Raw genomic sequence first — 20645 nt, forward strand, 5'->3', positions numbered from 1 at the left:
ACAGGTTTTGATGGTGATAGATATGTCAGTGTTGCTGTTTATAGCTTGTTGTATTGCAAAAACGTAAAGAAATACTAATAGAGTTTAAATTAGGAGAACTTTTATTTGAGATAATAAAATGAAATAAATCTTATTATATTTATTTATAGTTTTCATTTAGAGGTTTTGATAAGGTGTAGGCTAAAAAACCCAAAATAAAAACAAGGTCTCTGGTGATGCATCACTACTATTCCCATTCAACGTCTCATCCAACTCCATCCATCCATCTGTGGGGACCGTATATAACTCTATAGGCTTTTCCCGAGGGAGAGCACTGGATGAATGCCAAAAGGGGGCGTTTTTATCATGCAGCCGGAGGGGCGGGACCAGAGGTGGGTGTGTGTCTCTCAGCTGATGCGCGTATCAACCGACCGACTCCATCATCAGCATCCGACGCTGACAGCGGTCGAAGACAGCATCCCCTAATATTACCGACCCACGGTAACATCGCAGGGATAAATTCAGAGCCCGGCCGACCAGGACTGACGTTGCTGTCTTGTGACAATATTGTTTACTGAAGCTGCCATCTTACAAACCCGCCGAGCTGCAAAATAGTGAGTAGCCTTTGATGATGGATCGCCAGGATGCTACAATCGGTAAATCAAAGCTACTGCATGATACGTCGTCAATGTCAATGACGCTGTGCATTTTAATTCAGGTTTATAGATTTTTTTTTATTCAGCGAGGATCGTGCGTTTTTGTTTTTTTTCTTTTTTTTTGTCTCAGGCCTAGCGAGTAATTGTTTGGGAGCGCAGTCGATTCAGGGCTTGATGCGGATGCTGCTAAAGCCGCCCTTGCCGCCCAGGGATGCAGAGAAAAAGGGAGAGAGAGAGGGAGTCGTGAGGGGAGGGGAATGAGGCAGAGCAGCAGATAGATAGGCAGTGTATTTTACTACTACTACTATTCACCCAAGTGGAAGTAAACCTCTAGTAAATGGGCTGAGAAGGGGAGGTGCACTGGCATGACTGCGTATCCATCTATCTATCTATCTATCTATCTCAAAACAGGGTGATATGTTACACTAAGATTTTGATGATGTGAGTGTTCATGTGCGAGCGAGCTCTTAAATACTTCACGTCGTAATGTAGTACAGTTGTTGGCTACAGATTATAGCCATATAAACATAACAAGCCCAGACAGAAACATATTTATTTCTGGAAGCACAGAGGCTTCTCATTGCCGTACATACATATGTGTGTATACTCGACTGAACTGCCTGTTTATTAGGATATAATGTCGTCTTCCACCTGTCCTGCTATTAACCTTACCTTCATGATGGTTTTAGATGTTGATTCAATTTTGTGGTGATTTTTGGAGGCTGCAGTTTGTGGGGACGTTGAACTGTATTGCATTACACTGAGAGGTGTTTCTCTTGATATTTTGGGGCATTTTTATCTTTACCAGATAGGAGACAGTGAAAGGCTCAGAGGAAGCAAAGGGAGAGGAGTTGCAGATCACGTGCAACAAAAGTCCCAGGCAGGACTCAGATAGAGATGTAGAATCGCCAGCATTCTAAACCCCTAGACCACAGGATGCCCTATAATACAGTACAGATAAACTACACAGCAAACTACTGCCTCTGAATATACACCCAGTTTCCAGTTTATTTGGTACACCAAGCTTAAACTTTGTGATCATTTTGGAAGATGTAGTTTGTGGTGCTTTTGAATTGTATTCCATTATCCTGAAAGGTGGTTCTAATATTTTAAACTAAGAAGGGTAGACTAAAGACAAGAAATGTCCTGCATAACTAGGGCTAGATAAGATAAACCTGCAAGGGGGCCATAGGAGAACTTTGCTGTGGGCCCAAACCATTTTGTCCAAAGCCCCAGAAACCAACCAGTTTATCTAAACTGTCAGTTGGCCTGCGATTATTTGATTAAACACAAATTTGTTTAATGAATATGCTTCAGGAACCATAATAGCAACTGAGAGTATAGTAAATAGTAAAGGTGTTATACTAGATTCTGGTACAGGGCCCCCTTGTCAGACAGAACATCTTACTACAATAAAATGCAAGAACCGTTGGACATTTACTAGTTTAGTTCTTGTTGTGGTTTATTGGAGATTATATTATTAAACAAAATTGCAGTTATACAAATTACCAGGAAGTAACTGCCTCGTAGAGAACTCTTGGCCTTTGCCCAGTTGGGCATGACACAATGCAACATGACCACAAACTCCAAAATGACTATAAAGTTAAATCAACACCTCTCTAAAATAATTAACACATAACCTTCATGACAGTAAGATTTATGGCAGGGCTATTGTATCATATTGCATTAATTTTAGCCATGTGTACTTGATAAACAGGCAACATTAGTAGGAATACCTGTACACTGCAAACTAATATACCAGCCCTGCAATAAATATTTCTTTTGGGTAGTTTAGAATGTTGAGATGTTGATATCAAGTCTGTGTTAGAGAGGTGACTACAGAGCTCTATGGTCATTTTAAACCGCGATTTATCCTACTTTTGTGTTGGATTATACTGCACTTTAATGTAAGGTTTTCCAGTTATTCCATAACACTAGCCCATACACCACTAGTGACTACAGCTTCAAAATCTACTATAAACTTAACCCTAATGTTCTTAAACTGCTCTAAAAACAAACTTAACACTTGTTTTATCACCTGAGAGCGTCACAAAATCTAAAAGTTTAAGATAAACTGCTAATAAACTTGATTTTGAACTAGATATTCATCACAGAAATTACAAATTACTTCTGCTTAGGGTTTCTGTGATAATGGTTTTATATATTGGTGCCTTTACGGCACTAACCCTCCCAAATCCCAAATCAAAAGTCTATTTGGATTTCTATTATTAGTACAGAGAGTTTTAGTACAGTTTGTTCATGAGAGGTCTGACAAAGAGTTAGGCAACTTTGAGACCTTATTGACCCTAAACATATGTAACATCATATAACTCACACACACACACACACACACACACATATATATATATATATATATATATAATATATATATCACAAAATAGTTCCCTGAGTGGTGTAATTACAAAGCTTTACTTCCATAGTCATTTTCATTAAAATGTGCAAGCCATGTTTGTTGCAATGGGAAGGATTGCCACCTCAATAGTTTTTAAAAACATATATTCTTTTGATAAGAAAATATCTAAAGTTTAAAAAAATGTTTTAGAAATTTTCTGCCATTTTTTAATATATATATGTCAGTGTGGTCTACATTGTCAACAAAACTGAACATTATAAGCTTTACAAAAATCGTGTTTGTTGCAGGGCTGTTTTGTATTGCATTAGACCTGTTTTATGCAGGTGGTTCTTTATTTGTGTCCACAAAAAACAAACAAACTCCTCCAGTTCAAAAATGCTATTGGGAACAAAATGTGTACTTTTTGTTTCAAACTGCATGGGTGTGAGTGACCTCTTCATTCCTTAAAACTGCATGAATTTATATGGTGAAACTCAAAATAGTCAAAAATAAGTTACTCTTAACTACAGAAACAGAAAGTAACACTATGATTTGTTTCTACTGGCATCATTAAACTGAAGGAGTGTTTTATTTTTTACACTTTATTTATACTTGAGGTTGTCCAGACTTTATCTATCTGACCCTTTTCATTTTTATCATGGTGGGAGGACCACGCTGCCCCTGTATGTGGGCTGGAATCTATTCTGCATTAGCTATTATTGTATAACTAGCCATTATGCAATTACAATATTGTATAACTCCTTTCGTTTTTCTGTGTTCCTCTAGTGTGTGTGCCCCCACTACCTGCATTAGGTTGTGATGACCCACACTACTTCCAAATGTATCTGTGACCCTCCCCAATCCTGACTCCTAACCTCTAATCCCTGACCTTTGACCCCCACTATGGGCAGTGTTGGCAGTGGGGTGGCAGGAGAGCAGGAGTTTGCCATGAAGTCTGTGGGCACGAGGACCACCCTGCCCCGGGCGCCTCCTCTCTCTCGCCGTTGCCCTGCCGACCGCAGCTGCAGCGCAGAGCGGCTGCCCCGCCCCCCGGCGACTATATCAGACGGGACGGCTTCTAGTGATGAACGAGGGAGTGTTAGTATCGGGACTGGGACCTGTACCGGGACTGACCGGCCCACCGAAACAGCCTCCTCCACCAACACTGAATGTACCATGGCGGCCCCGTCCAACAACAACCAGTTGGAGTGTGGCAACGGAGCAGGCAGGAGGGAGAGGGAGTGGGAGAGGGAGAGGGAGAGGCAGCGTGAGAGGGGGAGAGACAGAGACCGCGACCGAGACTGGGACCGAGAGAGGTTAGAGAGGGAGCGAGAGAGGGAGAGGAACCGGGAGAGGGAGCGGGAACGAGTGGAGAGGGAAAGGCTGGAACGAGAGAGGGAGCGGGAGCGGGAGAGAGCTAGAGAGAGGGAAAGGGAGAGAATCGAGAGGGAGAAGATAGAAAGGGAGAGGGAGCGAGAGAGGGAAAGGGAAAGGGAGAGGGAAAGGGAGAGGATGGAGAATGAGAGGTTGGAGAGAGAAAGAGAGAGGGAAATGCAGGCTGCAGGTCTAGATGTTTGTGGGAACATCGTGGGCCGAGGAGGAAATGAGAAGAACGGCATTGGCATGAACCAACACCAGCACAGAGAGATGGCAGCCGCCAGAACTGACAGTGAGAACAATCCAGCCAGCCATAACCCTCCGAACCACAACCCACCCAAGATCCTGCCAGTGTCGGGAAAACTGGAGCAGGTACTTCTAGATATAAGACAGTGGATCCCAATGAGGGGATCAGCATCTGAAAAAGGGGGTGCATATCGACTCTAAGGGTTCACAAGATGATGATAAGGAAATGGTGAAAATCAAAGTTCTGCCACACAAAAGAATGTTTTTTGTAATTTTATCAAATATTTTATCCTTTCTTGTTAAAAAAGGTTTAGTTTAGTTTTACCTCCTCAGGCCATTTGAAATTTGAGAAAGGAAAATCGTAGATATTCATATTGTGACGAGGGGTTTAAAAACCACCAGGGTGGAATATACTGGCCTTGAACTGATCCCTTCCTAGGATGATTCAGATGTAAATGAGGGAGGACAAAATTCACATTCCTTACTCTGTCAAAAAATGCATTCAAAATTTTAGCCAAAGCCACCACGAGGCTTCTGCAGTCACAACAGTGTCAGACAAATCAAATGGGCACATTCCTAAGTCTTTTAGTCTAAATTCCTTTTTGTGTCACTACTCCTCCACCATGGTTCAGTAAGGAAACTGTCCAAACAAAAAAAGGGGTATAAACTCAAAAGACTGTAACTTTTCAATGCAAAAATGCTTAAACAGTTTGAATTAGCTGGATCATGTTGGCATCTTGCAAAATGACAGTCTTGGATACTCTCTTTATTTCCCTATCTAATGCTACTGAAGTTACATGTTAGCTTTAACTTAACTTAATGCACAGAAGGAATGAATATAGCTACCAATAACACATCATCGACATCATCTCCAGCAGTCTAGTACATGTCCCATATTGTGTTTTCATACTTAACACATTGCAATGTTGAATTTTATGTCTCTTTTTCAGGCGATGCAGAACAACTCAGGCCTTGTTCGTCCCTCTGCCTTCAAGCCGGTGGTTCCCAAGAGCTTCCACTCCATGCAGAACCTGGTGGGCCAGGCAGGAGGGGCTGGGAGCGAGGGCAAGACTGAGGCGAGGGGTGAAGGGTTCAGTGAGAGCAGAGGAGGCAGGAGAGGCAGGGACGGAGGAGGAGGAGGAGGAGGAGAATCAGGAGAGGTCCCAGAGGCCCTGCTCCTGGACCAGGACAGCCCAGTGAGGGTCAGCAGAAGTGAGGGTGGGGGAAATGGTAATGAAGTGGTTCAGGGAGGAATGTCCGATTCAGGGAGAAACTCCCTGACCAGCCTGCCTACATACACGGGCTCGGGTTCTGGTTGTGGGCCCCCGGCAGTCCTGGGGCCTCTCAGTGCTTCCACCAGCCACATCAACAGGCTGGGCATGGCTGGGGCAGCTGCAGGCCTGGACAAGCTGGAAAAGCCTGGTTACCAGGTACGCTCATTGTCTACACTTGCTTAGTGTGATGCTAAATTGACAGTACTGTCATCATCTTTAACATAACTGGATGTGGTTCCTTCTTCCAGAATGGGCTCAGTGCCTCAGACAGTGGCCGGTCCTCCTCAGGAAAGAGCTCTTCATCCTATCAGAGGCTGAGCCACCTGAGTGATGCCCCAGCGCCTCTACGCCCCTCTCCCTCTTCTGATGACATCATCCAGGACCTCGAGGACCGCCTGTGGGAGAAAGAGCAAGAGGTCAGAGAAATGTCTGAATTGTTATTATTTTTCTTAGGGGGCACTCCATTAAAAAGAAAGATATTTACCAACATTTAAAGGGACATGTAGAGGCATGTAGACATTTTTGATTTTATTTTCCCTAGGTCCCATGATCTGTGTTTCCAAACTTTCTGGCCCCAGCATTATATAAGATAATCCTTTATTAGTCCCACAATGGGGAAATTTACATATAGTGAAGATGAGTGGAATTTCATGGAATTTGTTTTAGTATTTTTTACAGTACTGATTTTTTTTGCAAAATAAATTATTCTTTTCTGTATTATCTACTAGAGAAATGTATGGCCTGATTATCGATAGTCCCGTATTTAGTTATTCAAGTTGAATTTCTTCTCCTTTTACGGTACCTTCTAAATTGCTTCCTCTTTTCTTCTTTTTAGGTGCAGCATATGCGCAGAAACCTGGACCAAAGTGAGGCAGCAATCATTCAGGTGTTTGAGGAGAAGCAACGTGTCTGGGAACGACAAATGGATGAGCTTAGACAGAACTACGCCTCACGGCTGCAGCAGGTGATCTCACTGCATACTTTAACAAAATAACATCAAGATGTCATTGCACTTTATCTTGCTTTCTTTGCATCTGGAGTCTAAATGCAACACGTGAAATCTTAGAAAAAATGCAAAATGTGGTCAAAATTGTTTTTGGGGTACATACAAAACAGATGTGAGAACAAAAAAGTTTGATTTCATGGCCCATGCATCATTTTGAATTAATTTTGCCCCTTCGTTGGCCCAGGGGAAAATGAGAGAAAGCTGATAGACCACTTGAATATTTTCATCTACGATGAATATATACTATATTACACAGAAAGCATTAGGTATGATGATGTCCTTTTTAAAGAAGCAGTGCTTGTAAGCAACACGTGGATATTACGTGGATACTTGCTTGTGCAAGATTCAAAACTGGTTTAAAAGACATTCAACTTTTTTGTCGTGCACATCCGTTTTGTATATCTTTGGAGGAAGCCGTGTCTTGTTACATGGCAGGCGGAATCTCTCCCAAGGTTTTGAATTGTAAATGCAGGTAAAATGTAGCATCATCTGACAGGCATTCAGACCAAATCTGTGCCAAACCCAGAAAATTCTGTTAAAACTTACACTACGTATGTACAATTCCTTTGGTTTTATTTTGTGTTTTTTCACAGGTTACGCGTCGTGCTCAGCGCTCCCAGACTGCCCTGCAGGCCCAGATAACCCGTCTGTCCCAGGACAAACGGAGGCTCCAGGAGGAGATGGCAGCTCTATTGGCTCAGAGAGAGGAGCTGGAGAGAAAGTGCCTGGATTACAGGAAGGAGCAGGCTGACATCTTGCCTCGTCTGGAGGAGACTAAGTGGGAGGTGAGATATGAGTATATGAGTTGGTGTGCTTGACTAGTTCAGTAAAATGTTATCAGGGTTTACATCATGGTAGACTGAGCAGTTGAGCCCTTAGCATGAGGGTGTGTGTGAAGCTGCCTATGTCTGTAAGTATGCGTGCACAAGCAACCCACTTATATGCAGTGGGATAGGGAGTGTATTTACAATAATACTAAAGTACTAAAAATAAATAGCACTAACCCACTCCCTCATTCTTCATGTTGCAGGTGTGTCAGAAGGCAGGAGAGATCTCACTGCTGAAGCAGCAGTTGAGGGAGAGTCAGGCTGAGGTGACCCAGCGAGCCGGAGAGATGGTGGCCCTGAGAGGCCAGCTGAAAGAGCTCAATGCCCAGCTGAGGGAGCGGGAGGAGGCCATGCTGGGCCTGAAGGACTCTTATAGCACCAAGAGTCTGGAGCTGGAGAAGTGTGAGGGGGAACTGAGGAGAACTCTGTCAGAGGTACGTTTACAGTTACACTAATACTCAGGGCACACAGGACTTTATCACTGGGGATTATAAATAACAGAAAAACAGGTGAATAATACACATAAGTTACCTTTAAGTGTATTTATTTGGCTTTGGGAAATAAATATAAAGCATGCATTATGGGCTCATTAGCCAACCAAATTTGATACTAATAAGTGCCTTTTCTAATATAATAATATTAATAATAATAATGTTAAAGCCCAGCAGTTCATCACAGTGTCTGATTGGAAAATCTGATCTAGTCACACTGTAAAATATATATTAGGTTGTATGAAGAAGGCATTATTCTCACTGTATGTGGACAAGCAACCAGATTTTATGTGTCTTCCTCCTCAAAACAGTAGTCATACACCACCCAAAAATGTGTGAAATGTATCACAAGCTGTAGGATCTAAAGCTTATATGATTCTAGGTCTGTGATGAAAATCTTGTGCAGCTGCAGGGGAGTTTGACTTTGACTTTATCAAAGGCTTTGGAAGGGTCTACAAAAAGACCAACACAATGTTGATTACAGTCCAAAGCAGTCAGAATATAATTTACAGCAAGTGAGATTGCAGGATTGGGATGCTTACCACTTAATCTAGATTGTTGATCATTTAATCCTGGAAATCCTTCGAAGGGATTCCAAAAATTTGGCAAGGAGACTCGGACAAATTGGGGATTGGGCAACACTGTATATTACAGATCCAACAGCTTTTTCCTCTGTACTGTAGCTCATAAGCAGCTTACACACTTCTAAATGTTTATGTATGTTGGGCATTTCATTACTGAAAAGGCAGCAAGTTTAAGAACAATGTTCTTTTCATAAGTACAATTTATAATTCATGCAATTATCAGATGAAATTTTAATCAGAGCACACATAAAGTGAGTTGTCATCTAATAGATTTAAAACTGAATTATATTTTCTATGATAACTGTTACCTATTCCTTTCTTCAGGTGTCCATCCTTAGAGAGAAGTTGGGTGTATTTGAGGCAGAGGTGCTTAGTTTAAAGCGGGCTCTTAGTGAAGTGAGCAGAGGAGCAGAAGTTGTTGTTAGCCCTAACCTAGCTGCTGCAGGACTTTTGCCGCCATGGGGAGCTGTCCACTGCCCACGTAACCCCACTGAGCCCTCGACCAACTCCCTCACCCCCACCTCTGATACCCTGCTGAGTCTTCAGAGTGATGAAGCCAAAGCCCAAAGGCAGGAAGCTCAGAGACAGGAGAGGCAGCAACGTGAAGAAGCTCAATGGCGCTGATGTGCAGCAGCGGCAAGATGCCCACATGCAGCAGGACATCCAAATGCGTCAGGATTCCCAAATTCGGCCAGAGGCCCAGCTTCGTCAGGAGGCTCACCTGCGCCATGAAGCCCAAATCCGTCAAGAGGCCCAACTACGGCAAGAAGCGCAGCTGCGTCAAGAAGTGCAGCTCCGTCAGGAGGCCCAGCTGCGCCAGGAGGCCCAGCTCCGTCAGGAGGCCCAGCTCCGCCATGAGGCCCAAATGCGCCAAGAGGCCCAGCTACGTCATGAGGCCCAACTCTGCCAGGAGGTGCAACTGCGTCAGGATGCCCACCCGCCACAGCGGGCCCAGGAGGGTCACTGGGATGAAGCAGGGGAGTTGCGCAGGCAGTTAGAGCAGCTGCAGGCTGCATTACGCCTGGAGCGGCAGCAACGGGAACGTCAGGCCCTCAACTTTGACCAGGAGCGACACACCTGGCAGGACGAGAAGGAACGGGTTTTGAAATACCAGGCACAGCTGCAGCTCAGCTATGTGGAAACACTGCAGAAGAACCAAGCTTTGGAAAAACGTATGAGCCAGTTGGGAGCCAAACCAACCACAACCTCTTCCACCACCACTATTACAACTACCACCACCACCTCCCCCACCTCCTCCAATTCTCCACCTCCACCAACAGCCCTCTCACCTCTGTCTCCTCAGCCCCCACCTTCTCTTACTGGCCCCATTGCTCTCACCCTCTCTCCACCTTGTGAAGACCAGAAGGGCCCTCCTTCTCTCCACCAGCTTGCCCCTCCCTGGGCAGGACCCTCACGCCTGGAAAGGATAGAGTCCACTGAGATATAGAGGCAGCTCCATGAAATGCTTTCAAACTACCCAGTTTAATGCACACACAGCAACAAGGCCCCTCACACAAAACCACTTCACTACCGTATAAAATCATTTCAGTCTACAATAGAATAAATCAGTACAGTCTGACATACTTTTCAAAGCAACTATAAACACTAAACAGCAGCAAAGGCTGACTGTAAAATCCAGCATTATCAATAACAAGTAGATTATCTGAATAGGAAGATGAATCACATCCAACTTCCTAAGCAGCCTTTCTCTCACTAGTTGCACACAACTACATCCTACATGATAAGTGTTCATGAGAAGTGTGCCATACTGATGGATGGCAGAAAAACGAAGTATCAAATGACAATGTTTAGATTACAGCACTAATACAGGGGTCATTTGATGCCCATGCTAGAAAAGGACCAAGACAATCAGGGATATTGTCAGAAATGATCAACAAGAATATTATGCGGTATTTATTCATTGTAAGTCTGTGTCACTGGTAATGTAAAAGTAGAGTTAGTGGTCAGAGTGTGTGATGTTAAGTTGCATTTTTGGCCAGAGAGCGCCTTACCCCATTCCCTCCAGCACGTATAAGAGAATAAATAACGCTGGGAATAAATGAAAAAAAAATATCAAGAGTATGATTATTATTTTCAGTGTTTTAGTTAGAATATCAGAAAACCAGTTACACAACATTGTTACACTTAGCTGGACTATTTTGTTTAATTCCAGCAGATGTTGACATCATTTTTTAAGTCGTTTCATGCACAGGGTCCAACATGCATGACCCATTTAAACACATCATTAAAACCAACAGAGTTTATATTTTCTACAAATTGAATTAAATAGATATGTTTAGCAGATAATCAACCCCAAATGAATATAGAATAAAGTTTAAAGATGTGGGAGAACCTGGTTCACCTTCACTGCAGATCATCTGCTGTGATTAAAAACGAACGCAAGAGGTCGCTAGAGAGCTTTCACAGCGCTCCCATCTCCTCCAATTTCTTCCCATTGAACTGCAAAGAGAATGTGAGTGGAAGCACACAATTTGAATTTGGTTATTATGATAATTGTGTCGTTCACTTTCGCAGCCAAGAAATGAAATGAGAAAGCAGTCAGTATCCCCAAAGTTTAAAACATTTTATAGAATGTATGATATACTAGAAAGAAATACTTATAAATAGTTATAGATTGTAAATGTGTGTATGAGAGAGAGTGTATGTGCGCAAGGGGGCGTGTGTGCATGTGTGTATACTTATGAAAAGTTTCAGCTTATGAGATTGAGGATAGAGGGACTAGTGGCAATATAGTAAGTGAAGATTTATTAAGAGCAAAGGCATTTTCTTTAAGTACAGGAAAATGTACATCAAAGCTTGACATGAGAGCAGTGAGCAGACTGAAATTCCAAACTGTATATCCCGGAAAACTCTACTTTCTTCTGTATAGTTTGTTTAGACAAAGCAGGGGAGAAGGAAGTTTAAAAAAAGAAATCATAAAAGTGGGGAGTTTTGCCTCTGTAAAGGGAGCATTCAGGCTAACTGCACTATGTAGTCCTACACACAAGTTATGATGTACAGTAGACTCAGATGTGAATATCATGGCTTTTATATGTGTTGTTTATGCCAGCATACAAAGATGTTGCTCAAGAATATTAACTTATCTCTAAGGTATTACATAGTATTATCATCTTTATTACTGTTATTATATTATGGTGAACTGACAGAGAAAATATGTGCCATTTGAGCTTTCCTTTGTTGTGTGTTTTTTTTTTTTTTTTAATTTTAACTGTGTAGATAGCCTATTGGTCTACCATAATGGTGCAATCATAGCAACCCTGTCCAAAAATGATGTTCCTTTTGATGTAGGTGATAAATGTAGTTACAGTAATACATTGTTGAGAGAACAAAATGCTACCAATTTTATACATGTTTCAGATTTATTGTTTGCATTTATGTTACTAGTACTGTTCAGGCTTGATTAAAACCACCCCTTTGTTAAAATTCAGCAGAACTAATAAAGATATGTGAATAATTCACCACTTTTTTGTCATTGAACAAATTATTTGTCCTGTGGTTGAGACTCAGCTGGAGTGAGTCCTCCGAACAGTGGAATATGTTATTATTCAAGGCAAATACAGTATCTTCTATCCCAGTGGTTCCTACAGTTTGGCTCAGGATAACCTTAAGGCTAAATCTCATGGGGCACAAGATGATTAACAACATCAAAGAGACAAATAATATTTATGCTACACAAAATTAGTTTTGTTTTTCCAGACTTTTGTAATCACTACCGTAAAGTTTGGTTGATACTCTTGCCACAGATGGTAGCAGCAGAGCCCTGATCTCAACTTCATAGAGTCAGTCTGGATTTACATGAAGAGACAGAATACATGTATTCAGAGATGGTCAGGTGAAACTTAAATATTAAACGTTGAAAGGGCTTGCCATAGACATAATAAGGAGCATATAAATCTCAGCGGACAAGGGATTTAATCACATTTATTGTTACTTAATTTACACTTAGTCCTGTTGCATCCCTTGGAAATTGATAAATTCGCAATTACAAATGTGGAGCATGCCCCTTCGCGGCTTCCTTAGTTGAGTCGGCTATGCTAACTAGTGGCTAGCAGTTATTAGCTACCTTCTACTGTCTACTACAGAGGGGCTAAATAAAGAGAACAGCAAAGTTTGTCAACGACCAAGCAAAGTAAGCTTTGTGAACTGCTTTAGTTTAGTAGGTTAATATTAGCATTGTCAGTCTGGCGCAGCATTAGCAGTGCTGAGCGTATTTGAACATGTATATATCCCATAACATACTGTTAATGCTACTAGGAGACATACGTTCAGGTTAGCTTTGGAAAACAAAATGTCGTGAATGACTTACCGGTAATATTCTGTATGTTTTATGTTCAAATCAAAGCAGCCTAACCAAAATATTCTCTGTAAATTGAGTCACAACGTTATTAGTCTTTTTTTTTTTTTTTTTTTTTTTTTTTTTTTTTTGGTGAACCGTTACCACCAGTAGTTTCCCATAGCTGAAAGGAATGCACCCATCATAGCACTCAGGTGTTAAGAGTTACATTTAAATCTTACTGTCATTTAATAATAATAGTTAATAGATTAATCGTTTGGTCCATAACTACACTCCGTAGCTAAAGACTTTTTCTTTCAGTCAGTTAGATAAACTATTAATGGACTAAATTTGCCAGCTCTTATTTATGCTAATCTGACTGAATATTTAGTCCATTAAATATTAGATTATATCAGAAATGTCCATCAGAATTTTGCAGACTTGAGATCTTCAGATAGCATAGCATTTTTATTAATTCATTTTATTTATTTTTTTTAAAGCTAGGAACACTCCAAAATCTAAATATATTCAATATACAGTGATACCGACTGCTTCATAGTGCTTCATGGATGGTTTATTTCATGTGCACTGAAGTACAGATGTGAAACGGAAGTGAAAGTGCCTGTCACTATGTTACCTAACACGAGCTGACCTCCTAGAGCTCACTATTGAAAATTGTCAATGGGAAGTCAGTCAGTCTGTTTTAGAAGGTCATTTTGTTATGAGGTCAGAGATCTTGAAGACTGCTAGGTGTAAACAGGACAAAAACTGTATTCACTGAAAGCTTCATTTTTGCCTTGACCTATACACTGATGATGTGTAAGTGACGCAGGGAAACTTGCATAGCTCTAAAATCAGCTTGTGTCTTCGCAGGTTGGAGAATATGGTTGTGAATCTCTGTCTGCCACACTTTTATACAACAGTTCGTTGCAACAAGGTGCGGTACATTTCATGGACCTATCATTACACCACCCTCAAGATGTAAAACTGTCCTTTCTACTCTTGAGTAGTGTCTTCTGAGTGCACCATTCACCTTATTTTTCCCCTTTATAGAGTTAAAGAATAGGTCCAATATGTGTTGAGATGAAGGTACATGAAATTGCACAAGATGGGGGTGGAGGACAAAGACATGAAAATAAAGAAGCAGAGGGACAAAGTGGTGTGTGGGAGACTGACTCACAACTGACCTTGTTATGTTCTTTTTATTGGTACTTTCTAATCTTATCATGGCTATATATTCTCCACACTTGGTATGAAAGTTGTTATTTCACTCTTTGAGGAGTTCTTGGATGACATTTTCTTATCCCAATTCCATTCACCCATTTCGCCATAGTCTTTCATGATGTCATCTCTCCTTCCATGTGTGCATGTCTTTTATTTAACAGTTTTCCAGAATTTTACAGAAGAGTTTTACAAATTAACATCACTGACTATTAATATTGTAGTGAACCAATTTAGCATGACAGACATGCAAGTTTTGTATCCATGTATTACACCAGAAAAACCTGGTTTCTTAAAATGATCTTTACCACTCTGATGACTTTTTTGCAAGCATTTGAATGCAGGGGAGGAGTGTAACACAGACATTTTTTCATTGTGTCCTGTCTGTATAATTTATGCTGTCTATTAAAGGCAAAAGATTCAATAAAATAATCTTTAGCTCTAGCTTCCTTTTAGATTTTGATATGAAGCTTTCACTAAAGATTTTTTTACCATTATTTTTCAACTGCAGCTGTGTGCAGATGGCTATGATGTCACGAACCTTGTGTCAGCTGATCCCGCTCTCAGGAGGCGGGGCTTCAAGCTGGAGTACTTTCTTCGTCCACCTGTACAGGTAAGATGAAGCTGTCATTGAGTTGTTTTGCTGAGAGTCAGAAGAGAAGATTGAAACCGCTCTCGTGTCTGTAGCTTCATATTCGCCATACAGACTGGAATGAATCCTCTCATCTAATTCTTGGCAAGAAAGTGATTAAACATTTTTCTTAAAATAATGAGCTGTTAGATAAAAGACTTGTGTGTTGCCTCAAATAATTAAATTTCAGAGTCAACATTCCCAATCATTTGTCAGAGCGGGGACAATACTCATATTCATAGTCTCATATTGTCAGAAAAAATTACAATGAATAAAATTAGCAGCACTCTGCTTACATTACTCTGCAGACATTCATCCTACAATTAATAAATTAATACCCATTTTTCCCTCCGTTTCTCTCAGGTGACATTGAAGTTTGGCTTCCAGGTGGAGCTGTGCAGGGTGGATGTGGAGCTGTGGCCCTGGGGTATGGACCGAGGACATGCCAGCAAGAGACTGGAGATCAGCACCAGCTCTGATGTGCTGCCTTCCCAGAATTTTGGTCAAGGCCATAAACAGGTTCAGCAAAAGGAACTAATGCAGGTAAAGGACCAAAATGAACACAACAGAAAGCATGACAGGAAATCTTGCCAAAGTAATGGCCACCAGTGGAGTCTTCAGGCCCAACAGTGGGGTGAGGAGACTACAGATGGACGTCAAAATATAGGCCAGGTGTACAGGAGGCCGATGGCCAAAGAGCACACTCAAACAAATGCTGACTCCAGCCAAAATGAGCCAGAGTTCAGACTGGTAGGTCGCTGTGAACTTAGAGAGGAAACCCAAGTCTGTTTTTCGCGTTCAAATTTTAGTCCCCGGCCCCCGTTCCTTTCCCCGCCTCCTCCGCAACCCGCAAACTGTCGGAAAGAGGAGCTGTGGAGCCGGGGTCTGCTCTCGTTGGGTGCTGTCACTCAACTTCGTGTGACTGTGCCGTTTGGCGGTGCAGCATCTGCTCAGGGGCTCAAGGCTTTGTCCGTGTGGGGACAGCCTGCTCGGTGCTGCCCTGCAGAAGAAGTTGAGAGGATTAAAAGAGTCCACGAGGCCAGTGAAAGACAGCTGCCGCGACCTGTGTTTTTTGCCCCCTCCATCAGACAAACCAAACAACCAGTGCAAGCAGCCACACCTCCAAGGTATGTGTTTCTGAAGCAATCTGTTTGTTTAATCCCCTTGTTGTAGATAAAATAAAGCTTAAAATAGTTAAAATAAAAGTTACTAGTTTTCCCACAAAGTTGATAATCACCTGTTGGCTCTTTGTGTGACTCCAGTGATCTTTCCATCCCAGAAGAATTCCTTGACCCGATAACTCAGGAGGTAATGACGCTGCCTATGCTACTGCCCAGCGGTGTGTCAGTGGACAGCACCACACTGGAGGAGTACCAGAAGAGGGAAGCCACCTGGGGTCGACCCCCCAGCGACCCCTTCACTGGGGTCCCGTTCACTTCAACCTCCCAACCCCTCCCTAACCCCCAACTGAAAACCCGCATTGACCACTTCCTCTTGCAGAAGGGGGAGGTGAGGAGGGACGGGATGTTGGGGAGACAAGGAGAGGGGGAGAACCCACAAGCCTCGAGACTTATATCCTCTAAGGCAGAAGGACAGTCCCAGAACTCTTCATGTCCCAGTAAAAGCTCAATAAACAGTACTGCTGTTCAATATAATGCTGGCAGTAGAACCTTAAAGAGGACTACACAGATAGACACTGGATTAGAGCATTCATCAGATAAGGGGAGTCACACATTTAACTCCCAGTCTCTTACTACAGATAGTAAATCAGAGTTAGATAGAAGGAAGAAACGAGATCTAAGTGGAAATTCAAAAGACTCAACAGAAGAGTTAACAACTGAGAAGCTCCTACTACCTCAAACAAAAAGACCAAGAAATTCAGGTTAGTACGATATCTTCTTTAAGAGCGAGATCCTGTCATATCTGTACTGTCTTCAATGTGTGTGTTTTATCTTTATTCCTGCTGACTTGTCATTTGTGTGGATGTTTTTTCCTCAACCATACTACTTCAGTCCCAAGCTGCAGCTCCCATGAGCAGCGTCTGTCAGCCAGTCTCGACGAGGCCCTCTTTTCTGCCCTGCAGGGCCGACCATCCTTCACCTCAAACTTGTCCCAGCAGAGAGGGGTTGATCCTGACTCTGAGCCACTTAACACCACACAGCACTGCCAGAGTTCAGGCAGTTCAGGCATGTCTACAGGTAGGGTTTGTAAAAATCCACTCTGAAACACTTAAGGTATATTCCACATACACACAAAAAAATCAATTTGATTTGCACTTGAAAGGTGGCTTTAAGAGGTTTTTGTACTTGCTTCTAAGAGGGTATAGTCAGTTTGGATTCATGGCAGTTTGAATGGATTCAAATGGCGACACGCCAAAAAGAAAGTATCAAAACTTCCTTAACATAATCAAAATCTCTGCTGCTCATAAATATGGAGATAATTAGATCAAAAGTAGCTTGTGTTTAAGCACATGCTTGGTTTGCACATGTTAGAGCAAGTGTACTCCACTGTGAATGCCCTCAGCCCTCCCATTGATATAAATGAGGCATTACCAGACGACGCAGGTGGGGAACCAGCGCAGAGTGCTCGGGGGGGAAAAATGCAGGTATCAATTGGCAAAAACATCAAAACAGGCTCCAATGCGACACCACCCAGTAAGGCTCTTAACTGTGAGAAATGTACTTGCACATGTCAGGTACTTGGGAATGTGAACACCATATCTCTACTGTTTACATGGTTATCATTGTGGCAAAAGATACAATGATTGTCGTGGTGATTTTATAGAGTTCCGTATAGTATGATAAACCACTGTGCAGTGTTTTGGCATCTATTACTTAAATTATTTCATGTCATGTCAATTGTACCTTAAGCAAAACACCCACCACTGGCTGTTTTGCTGTCATTGGTTCGGAGCACTGCTGCCATAGCTCACTCAGTGTCTAGCCTAATGCTGCACTTCCTGTAAACAAAACTGAATATAGGCTTCATCAGTTAAGAGAAAGGGGAATAAACCAAAGACTGAATTCACAGCATATAACAAAGGAACTCCTGAATTATACAGGAAGACCAAAAGTAATGACTTTATAACTGTGTAGAAGTCTTTGAAATTGAAATTGTTCAGTTTTTCTAGTTTGTAATGTCAAATTAATATTAATCTATTGGCTGATTAATTTCCCCTCGTATTTGCTTGCCAGGAGAAAAGAGGTGCTCCTCGTGTTCCCGTTCGGTTTCTGCTTACTCCACATCTGCATCATCTATCTACCGTCTAACATGCGGTCACTTGCTCTGCCGTGCATGCCTGCGCAGGGAATCACATCCACCAGATTCTTTCACTACAGCAACATCCAATCACTTCTCGTGTCCCACCTGCCAAAGCCCCACCCCACGCGTTGACATCGTACGTGTGCATCACTGACACATGGCGTAAGAAGCCAAAGCTACGCCTTCGAAGCCTACGAAGAAACAAGGAGGAATGTTCTCAAGGTGAAGATGGGATTGTACTTCAGATGTGGCATTTTAGTGGTGTGACCTTGTTGGACTCAAAGTGAAGAAAAAAACACTTAAAGCTGTAAATTCAAACCCCACACTTACAAATTGTTTACTGGGTTTGATGCTACCTTCTGACCCCTTCATACTGTATGTTGAATAATATAATAACTGATGAGGAGGTTATTTCTTTCTCTCTGTTTTTTGTATTATTTTTTATATCCTTATCCATGTATAAGTACTTCTCATGAGAAGCACTGAATTATATTTTTTAGACATTCCTTGGACCTGTCCTCACCAAATCAGATTACACAGGCCAAACGGGTTTAAGAAAGAACATCACTGAATGCAAAGACCTTTACAAAAAGTGTAAAAGAATGTAAAAAAATAATAATAATAATAATAATAAATAAATAAAAGTCTTGTTCTCTTCTCTTCCACCCCCTCTCGTTTTCATTGAGCGTTGAAGTGTAGTCGCAGCCTCTGCGGAAAGACCCTGGATCTGTTGAAGATGCACAAAGAAAAGGCTGAGCGACAGTGCTGAGCACAAGATGCCAGAAGAATTAAAGTGGAAATTGAGGTGACCCAAGGCTGTGTGGTCATTGTGTAGAAACAGACAGGGTCAAGCTCAGCTGATCATCCAAACCCCTAATGCCATGTTATCCTTGTCCTAATATCTGGCCCTTCCCATTTTTTCCTTCTTCACTCCCTTCACCATTTTACATTTCATACACACTTGCATAGATTTTGTTGTCTTTTGTTGGGTAAATGTAGGCAGAAATGTAATGTTGGAGCTGATTATGCACTACTCTTTTATAACTTTCTTATAGTGTTAATATTGCTGGCATGAATTCTCACAATGGCAACTGTTCATCAGGTAGCAATAAATGGCGCAGTGCTAGGAAATAGCAGTAAACATGTGCACATTGTATGTCCTCCAGAGTGTCCTTGCCCACATACTCATATTCTGCTTCTTAACACTTCACCCTAATCACCTCCTATGAGTGTGTTGTTGTGTCCACAAAAGGGTTAAACAGACCCACAGTCAGGAAAAACAGTATTTATTTGGCTTTATGGTAACAAACAGCATAATTTGTCTTGGTTTCCCTGACAACATTAAGCTTAACTGAGGTCATGATCCTGTATCCGCTCAAAAAGAGCAAAGACTGGAATCAGTTGTTCTGCATGTGAAATCAAGACATCAGCTTCACCGTTCAAACACTTAAACGATACTAAATCACACTGTGTATATGAGTGATATCTTCTTGTCGACTTTATCCCCTCACTTTGGTTACTCTTTAAAAGCTGAGACTTATTTTTCTGCTTCATACATGTAAGAAACTTTCATTTTATTTCACAAGTAGTGAAATAAAAAAAGTTTATTTAAAGATTTACTACAGGTATCAGAAGTTATTTCCATTTGTTAGAAGACATGTTTTGAGATATTTTCTTCCCATGTTGTTCAGGAGTATAGTAATGTATCATAAGACCACATTTTGGATTTATTAAATGATTTGGATTTGAATGCTGTGGTAAACTCCTTCACACCTTAACCTGCAGCCTCTGATGCTCAGTTTTGCCATTTATCATTTACTTGTTAATCAGCATCACAACAGCTAATGTGTGAGATACAACCCTGAGCATGCAACAAGACACTGAACAGAATAATAAACGGAAAATATTTATGTTTATTTGAAATGCTAATCCTGTTATGGTCGTTAATATAAAATTTGAAATTACCTCAGGAGGATAATTGGTGTGACCTGGAGGTTGTCATGATGCTTGCACAGTTTCTTTCATGTGACAGAAGTCAAAAATGTCTGTCGTGATGAGCAGTGACTAGCTTGTCAGCTGAACTGTGCATGATCATCATGAAATGTACTTAATCAGTGCTTTTATTGCAGTAAATCTAATTAGCTGTCCACAAACTTCAATTAGTTGTTGATGTTATGTCATTTTTAGCCCTCCCGCCTTCCACCTGCTGAGGCTCCAATTACAGAAAAAGTTCTTCCAAATAAGTGCGGCGCACTGCTGAATACAGAAAGGGCATCTTGTGCTCTCGTTGCTGTTTTCTTATGTACATTTGTTAGATGGCACACATCTGATGCACAGCCGTATCTGCCCGCGACCTCTCGCTCGCCGGTGGCCTTCGGGTGCGCGAGCGTGTACGGAGCAGAACGGCGCGATACTGACGTCAGATACGGGTGTCGGTCGCTTTGT

At 41.8% G+C, this 20645-nt stretch overlaps 2 protein-coding genes across 2 annotated transcripts; both read left to right on the plus strand.

Annotated features, from left to right (window-relative positions):
- The first annotated feature begins 385 nt into the window (after positions 1-385).
- lzts3b (leucine zipper, putative tumor suppressor family member 3b) lies at positions 386-12275 on the plus strand. Its single transcript, XM_018674850.2, is given in 9 exon segments — positions 386-593; positions 3775-4737; positions 5562-6041; positions 6134-6301; positions 6721-6849; positions 7485-7676; positions 7922-8152; positions 9118-9414; positions 9416-12275. Coding segments are annotated over 8 exon segments (3168 nt in total). The 5' UTR covers positions 386-593; positions 3775-3891; the 3' UTR covers positions 10241-12275.
- Positions 12276-12840: 565 nt separating this feature from the next.
- ubox5 (U-box domain containing 5) lies at positions 12841-18837 on the plus strand. The gene is made up of 7 exons (XM_018674861.2): positions 12841-12943; positions 13961-14024; positions 14820-14921; positions 15303-16066; positions 16202-16821; positions 16952-17137; positions 18134-18837. Exons 2-7 carry the CDS (start codon positions 13971-13973, stop codon positions 18352-18354), a joined length of 1947 nt encoding a protein of 648 aa, XP_018530377.1. The 5' UTR covers positions 12841-12943; positions 13961-13970; the 3' UTR covers positions 18355-18837.
- The last annotated feature ends 1808 nt before the right edge of the window (positions 18838-20645 follow it).

Source organism: Lates calcarifer, linkage group LG13, assembly GCF_001640805.2.
Source record: "Lates calcarifer isolate ASB-BC8 linkage group LG13, TLL_Latcal_v3, whole genome shotgun sequence".
NCBI lineage: Eukaryota > Metazoa > Chordata > Actinopteri > Centropomidae > Lates > Lates calcarifer.

What these genes read in the sequence shown, in the direction of transcription:
- ubox5 (XM_018674861.2), top strand. Translation starts at nt 13,971, where the DNA reads ATGGTTGTGAATCTCTGTCTGCCACACTTTTATACAACAGTTCGTTGC. An exon ending in TTCTTCGTCCACCTGTACAG is followed by an intron (nt 14,922 to 15,302) that starts GTAAGATGAAGC and finishes CGTTTCTCTCAG; the next exon opens with GTGACATTGAAGTTTGGCTT. An exon ending in CAAGCAGCCACACCTCCAAG is followed by an intron (nt 16,067 to 16,201) that starts GTATGTGTTTCT and finishes GTGTGACTCCAG; the next exon opens with TGATCTTTCCATCCCAGAAG.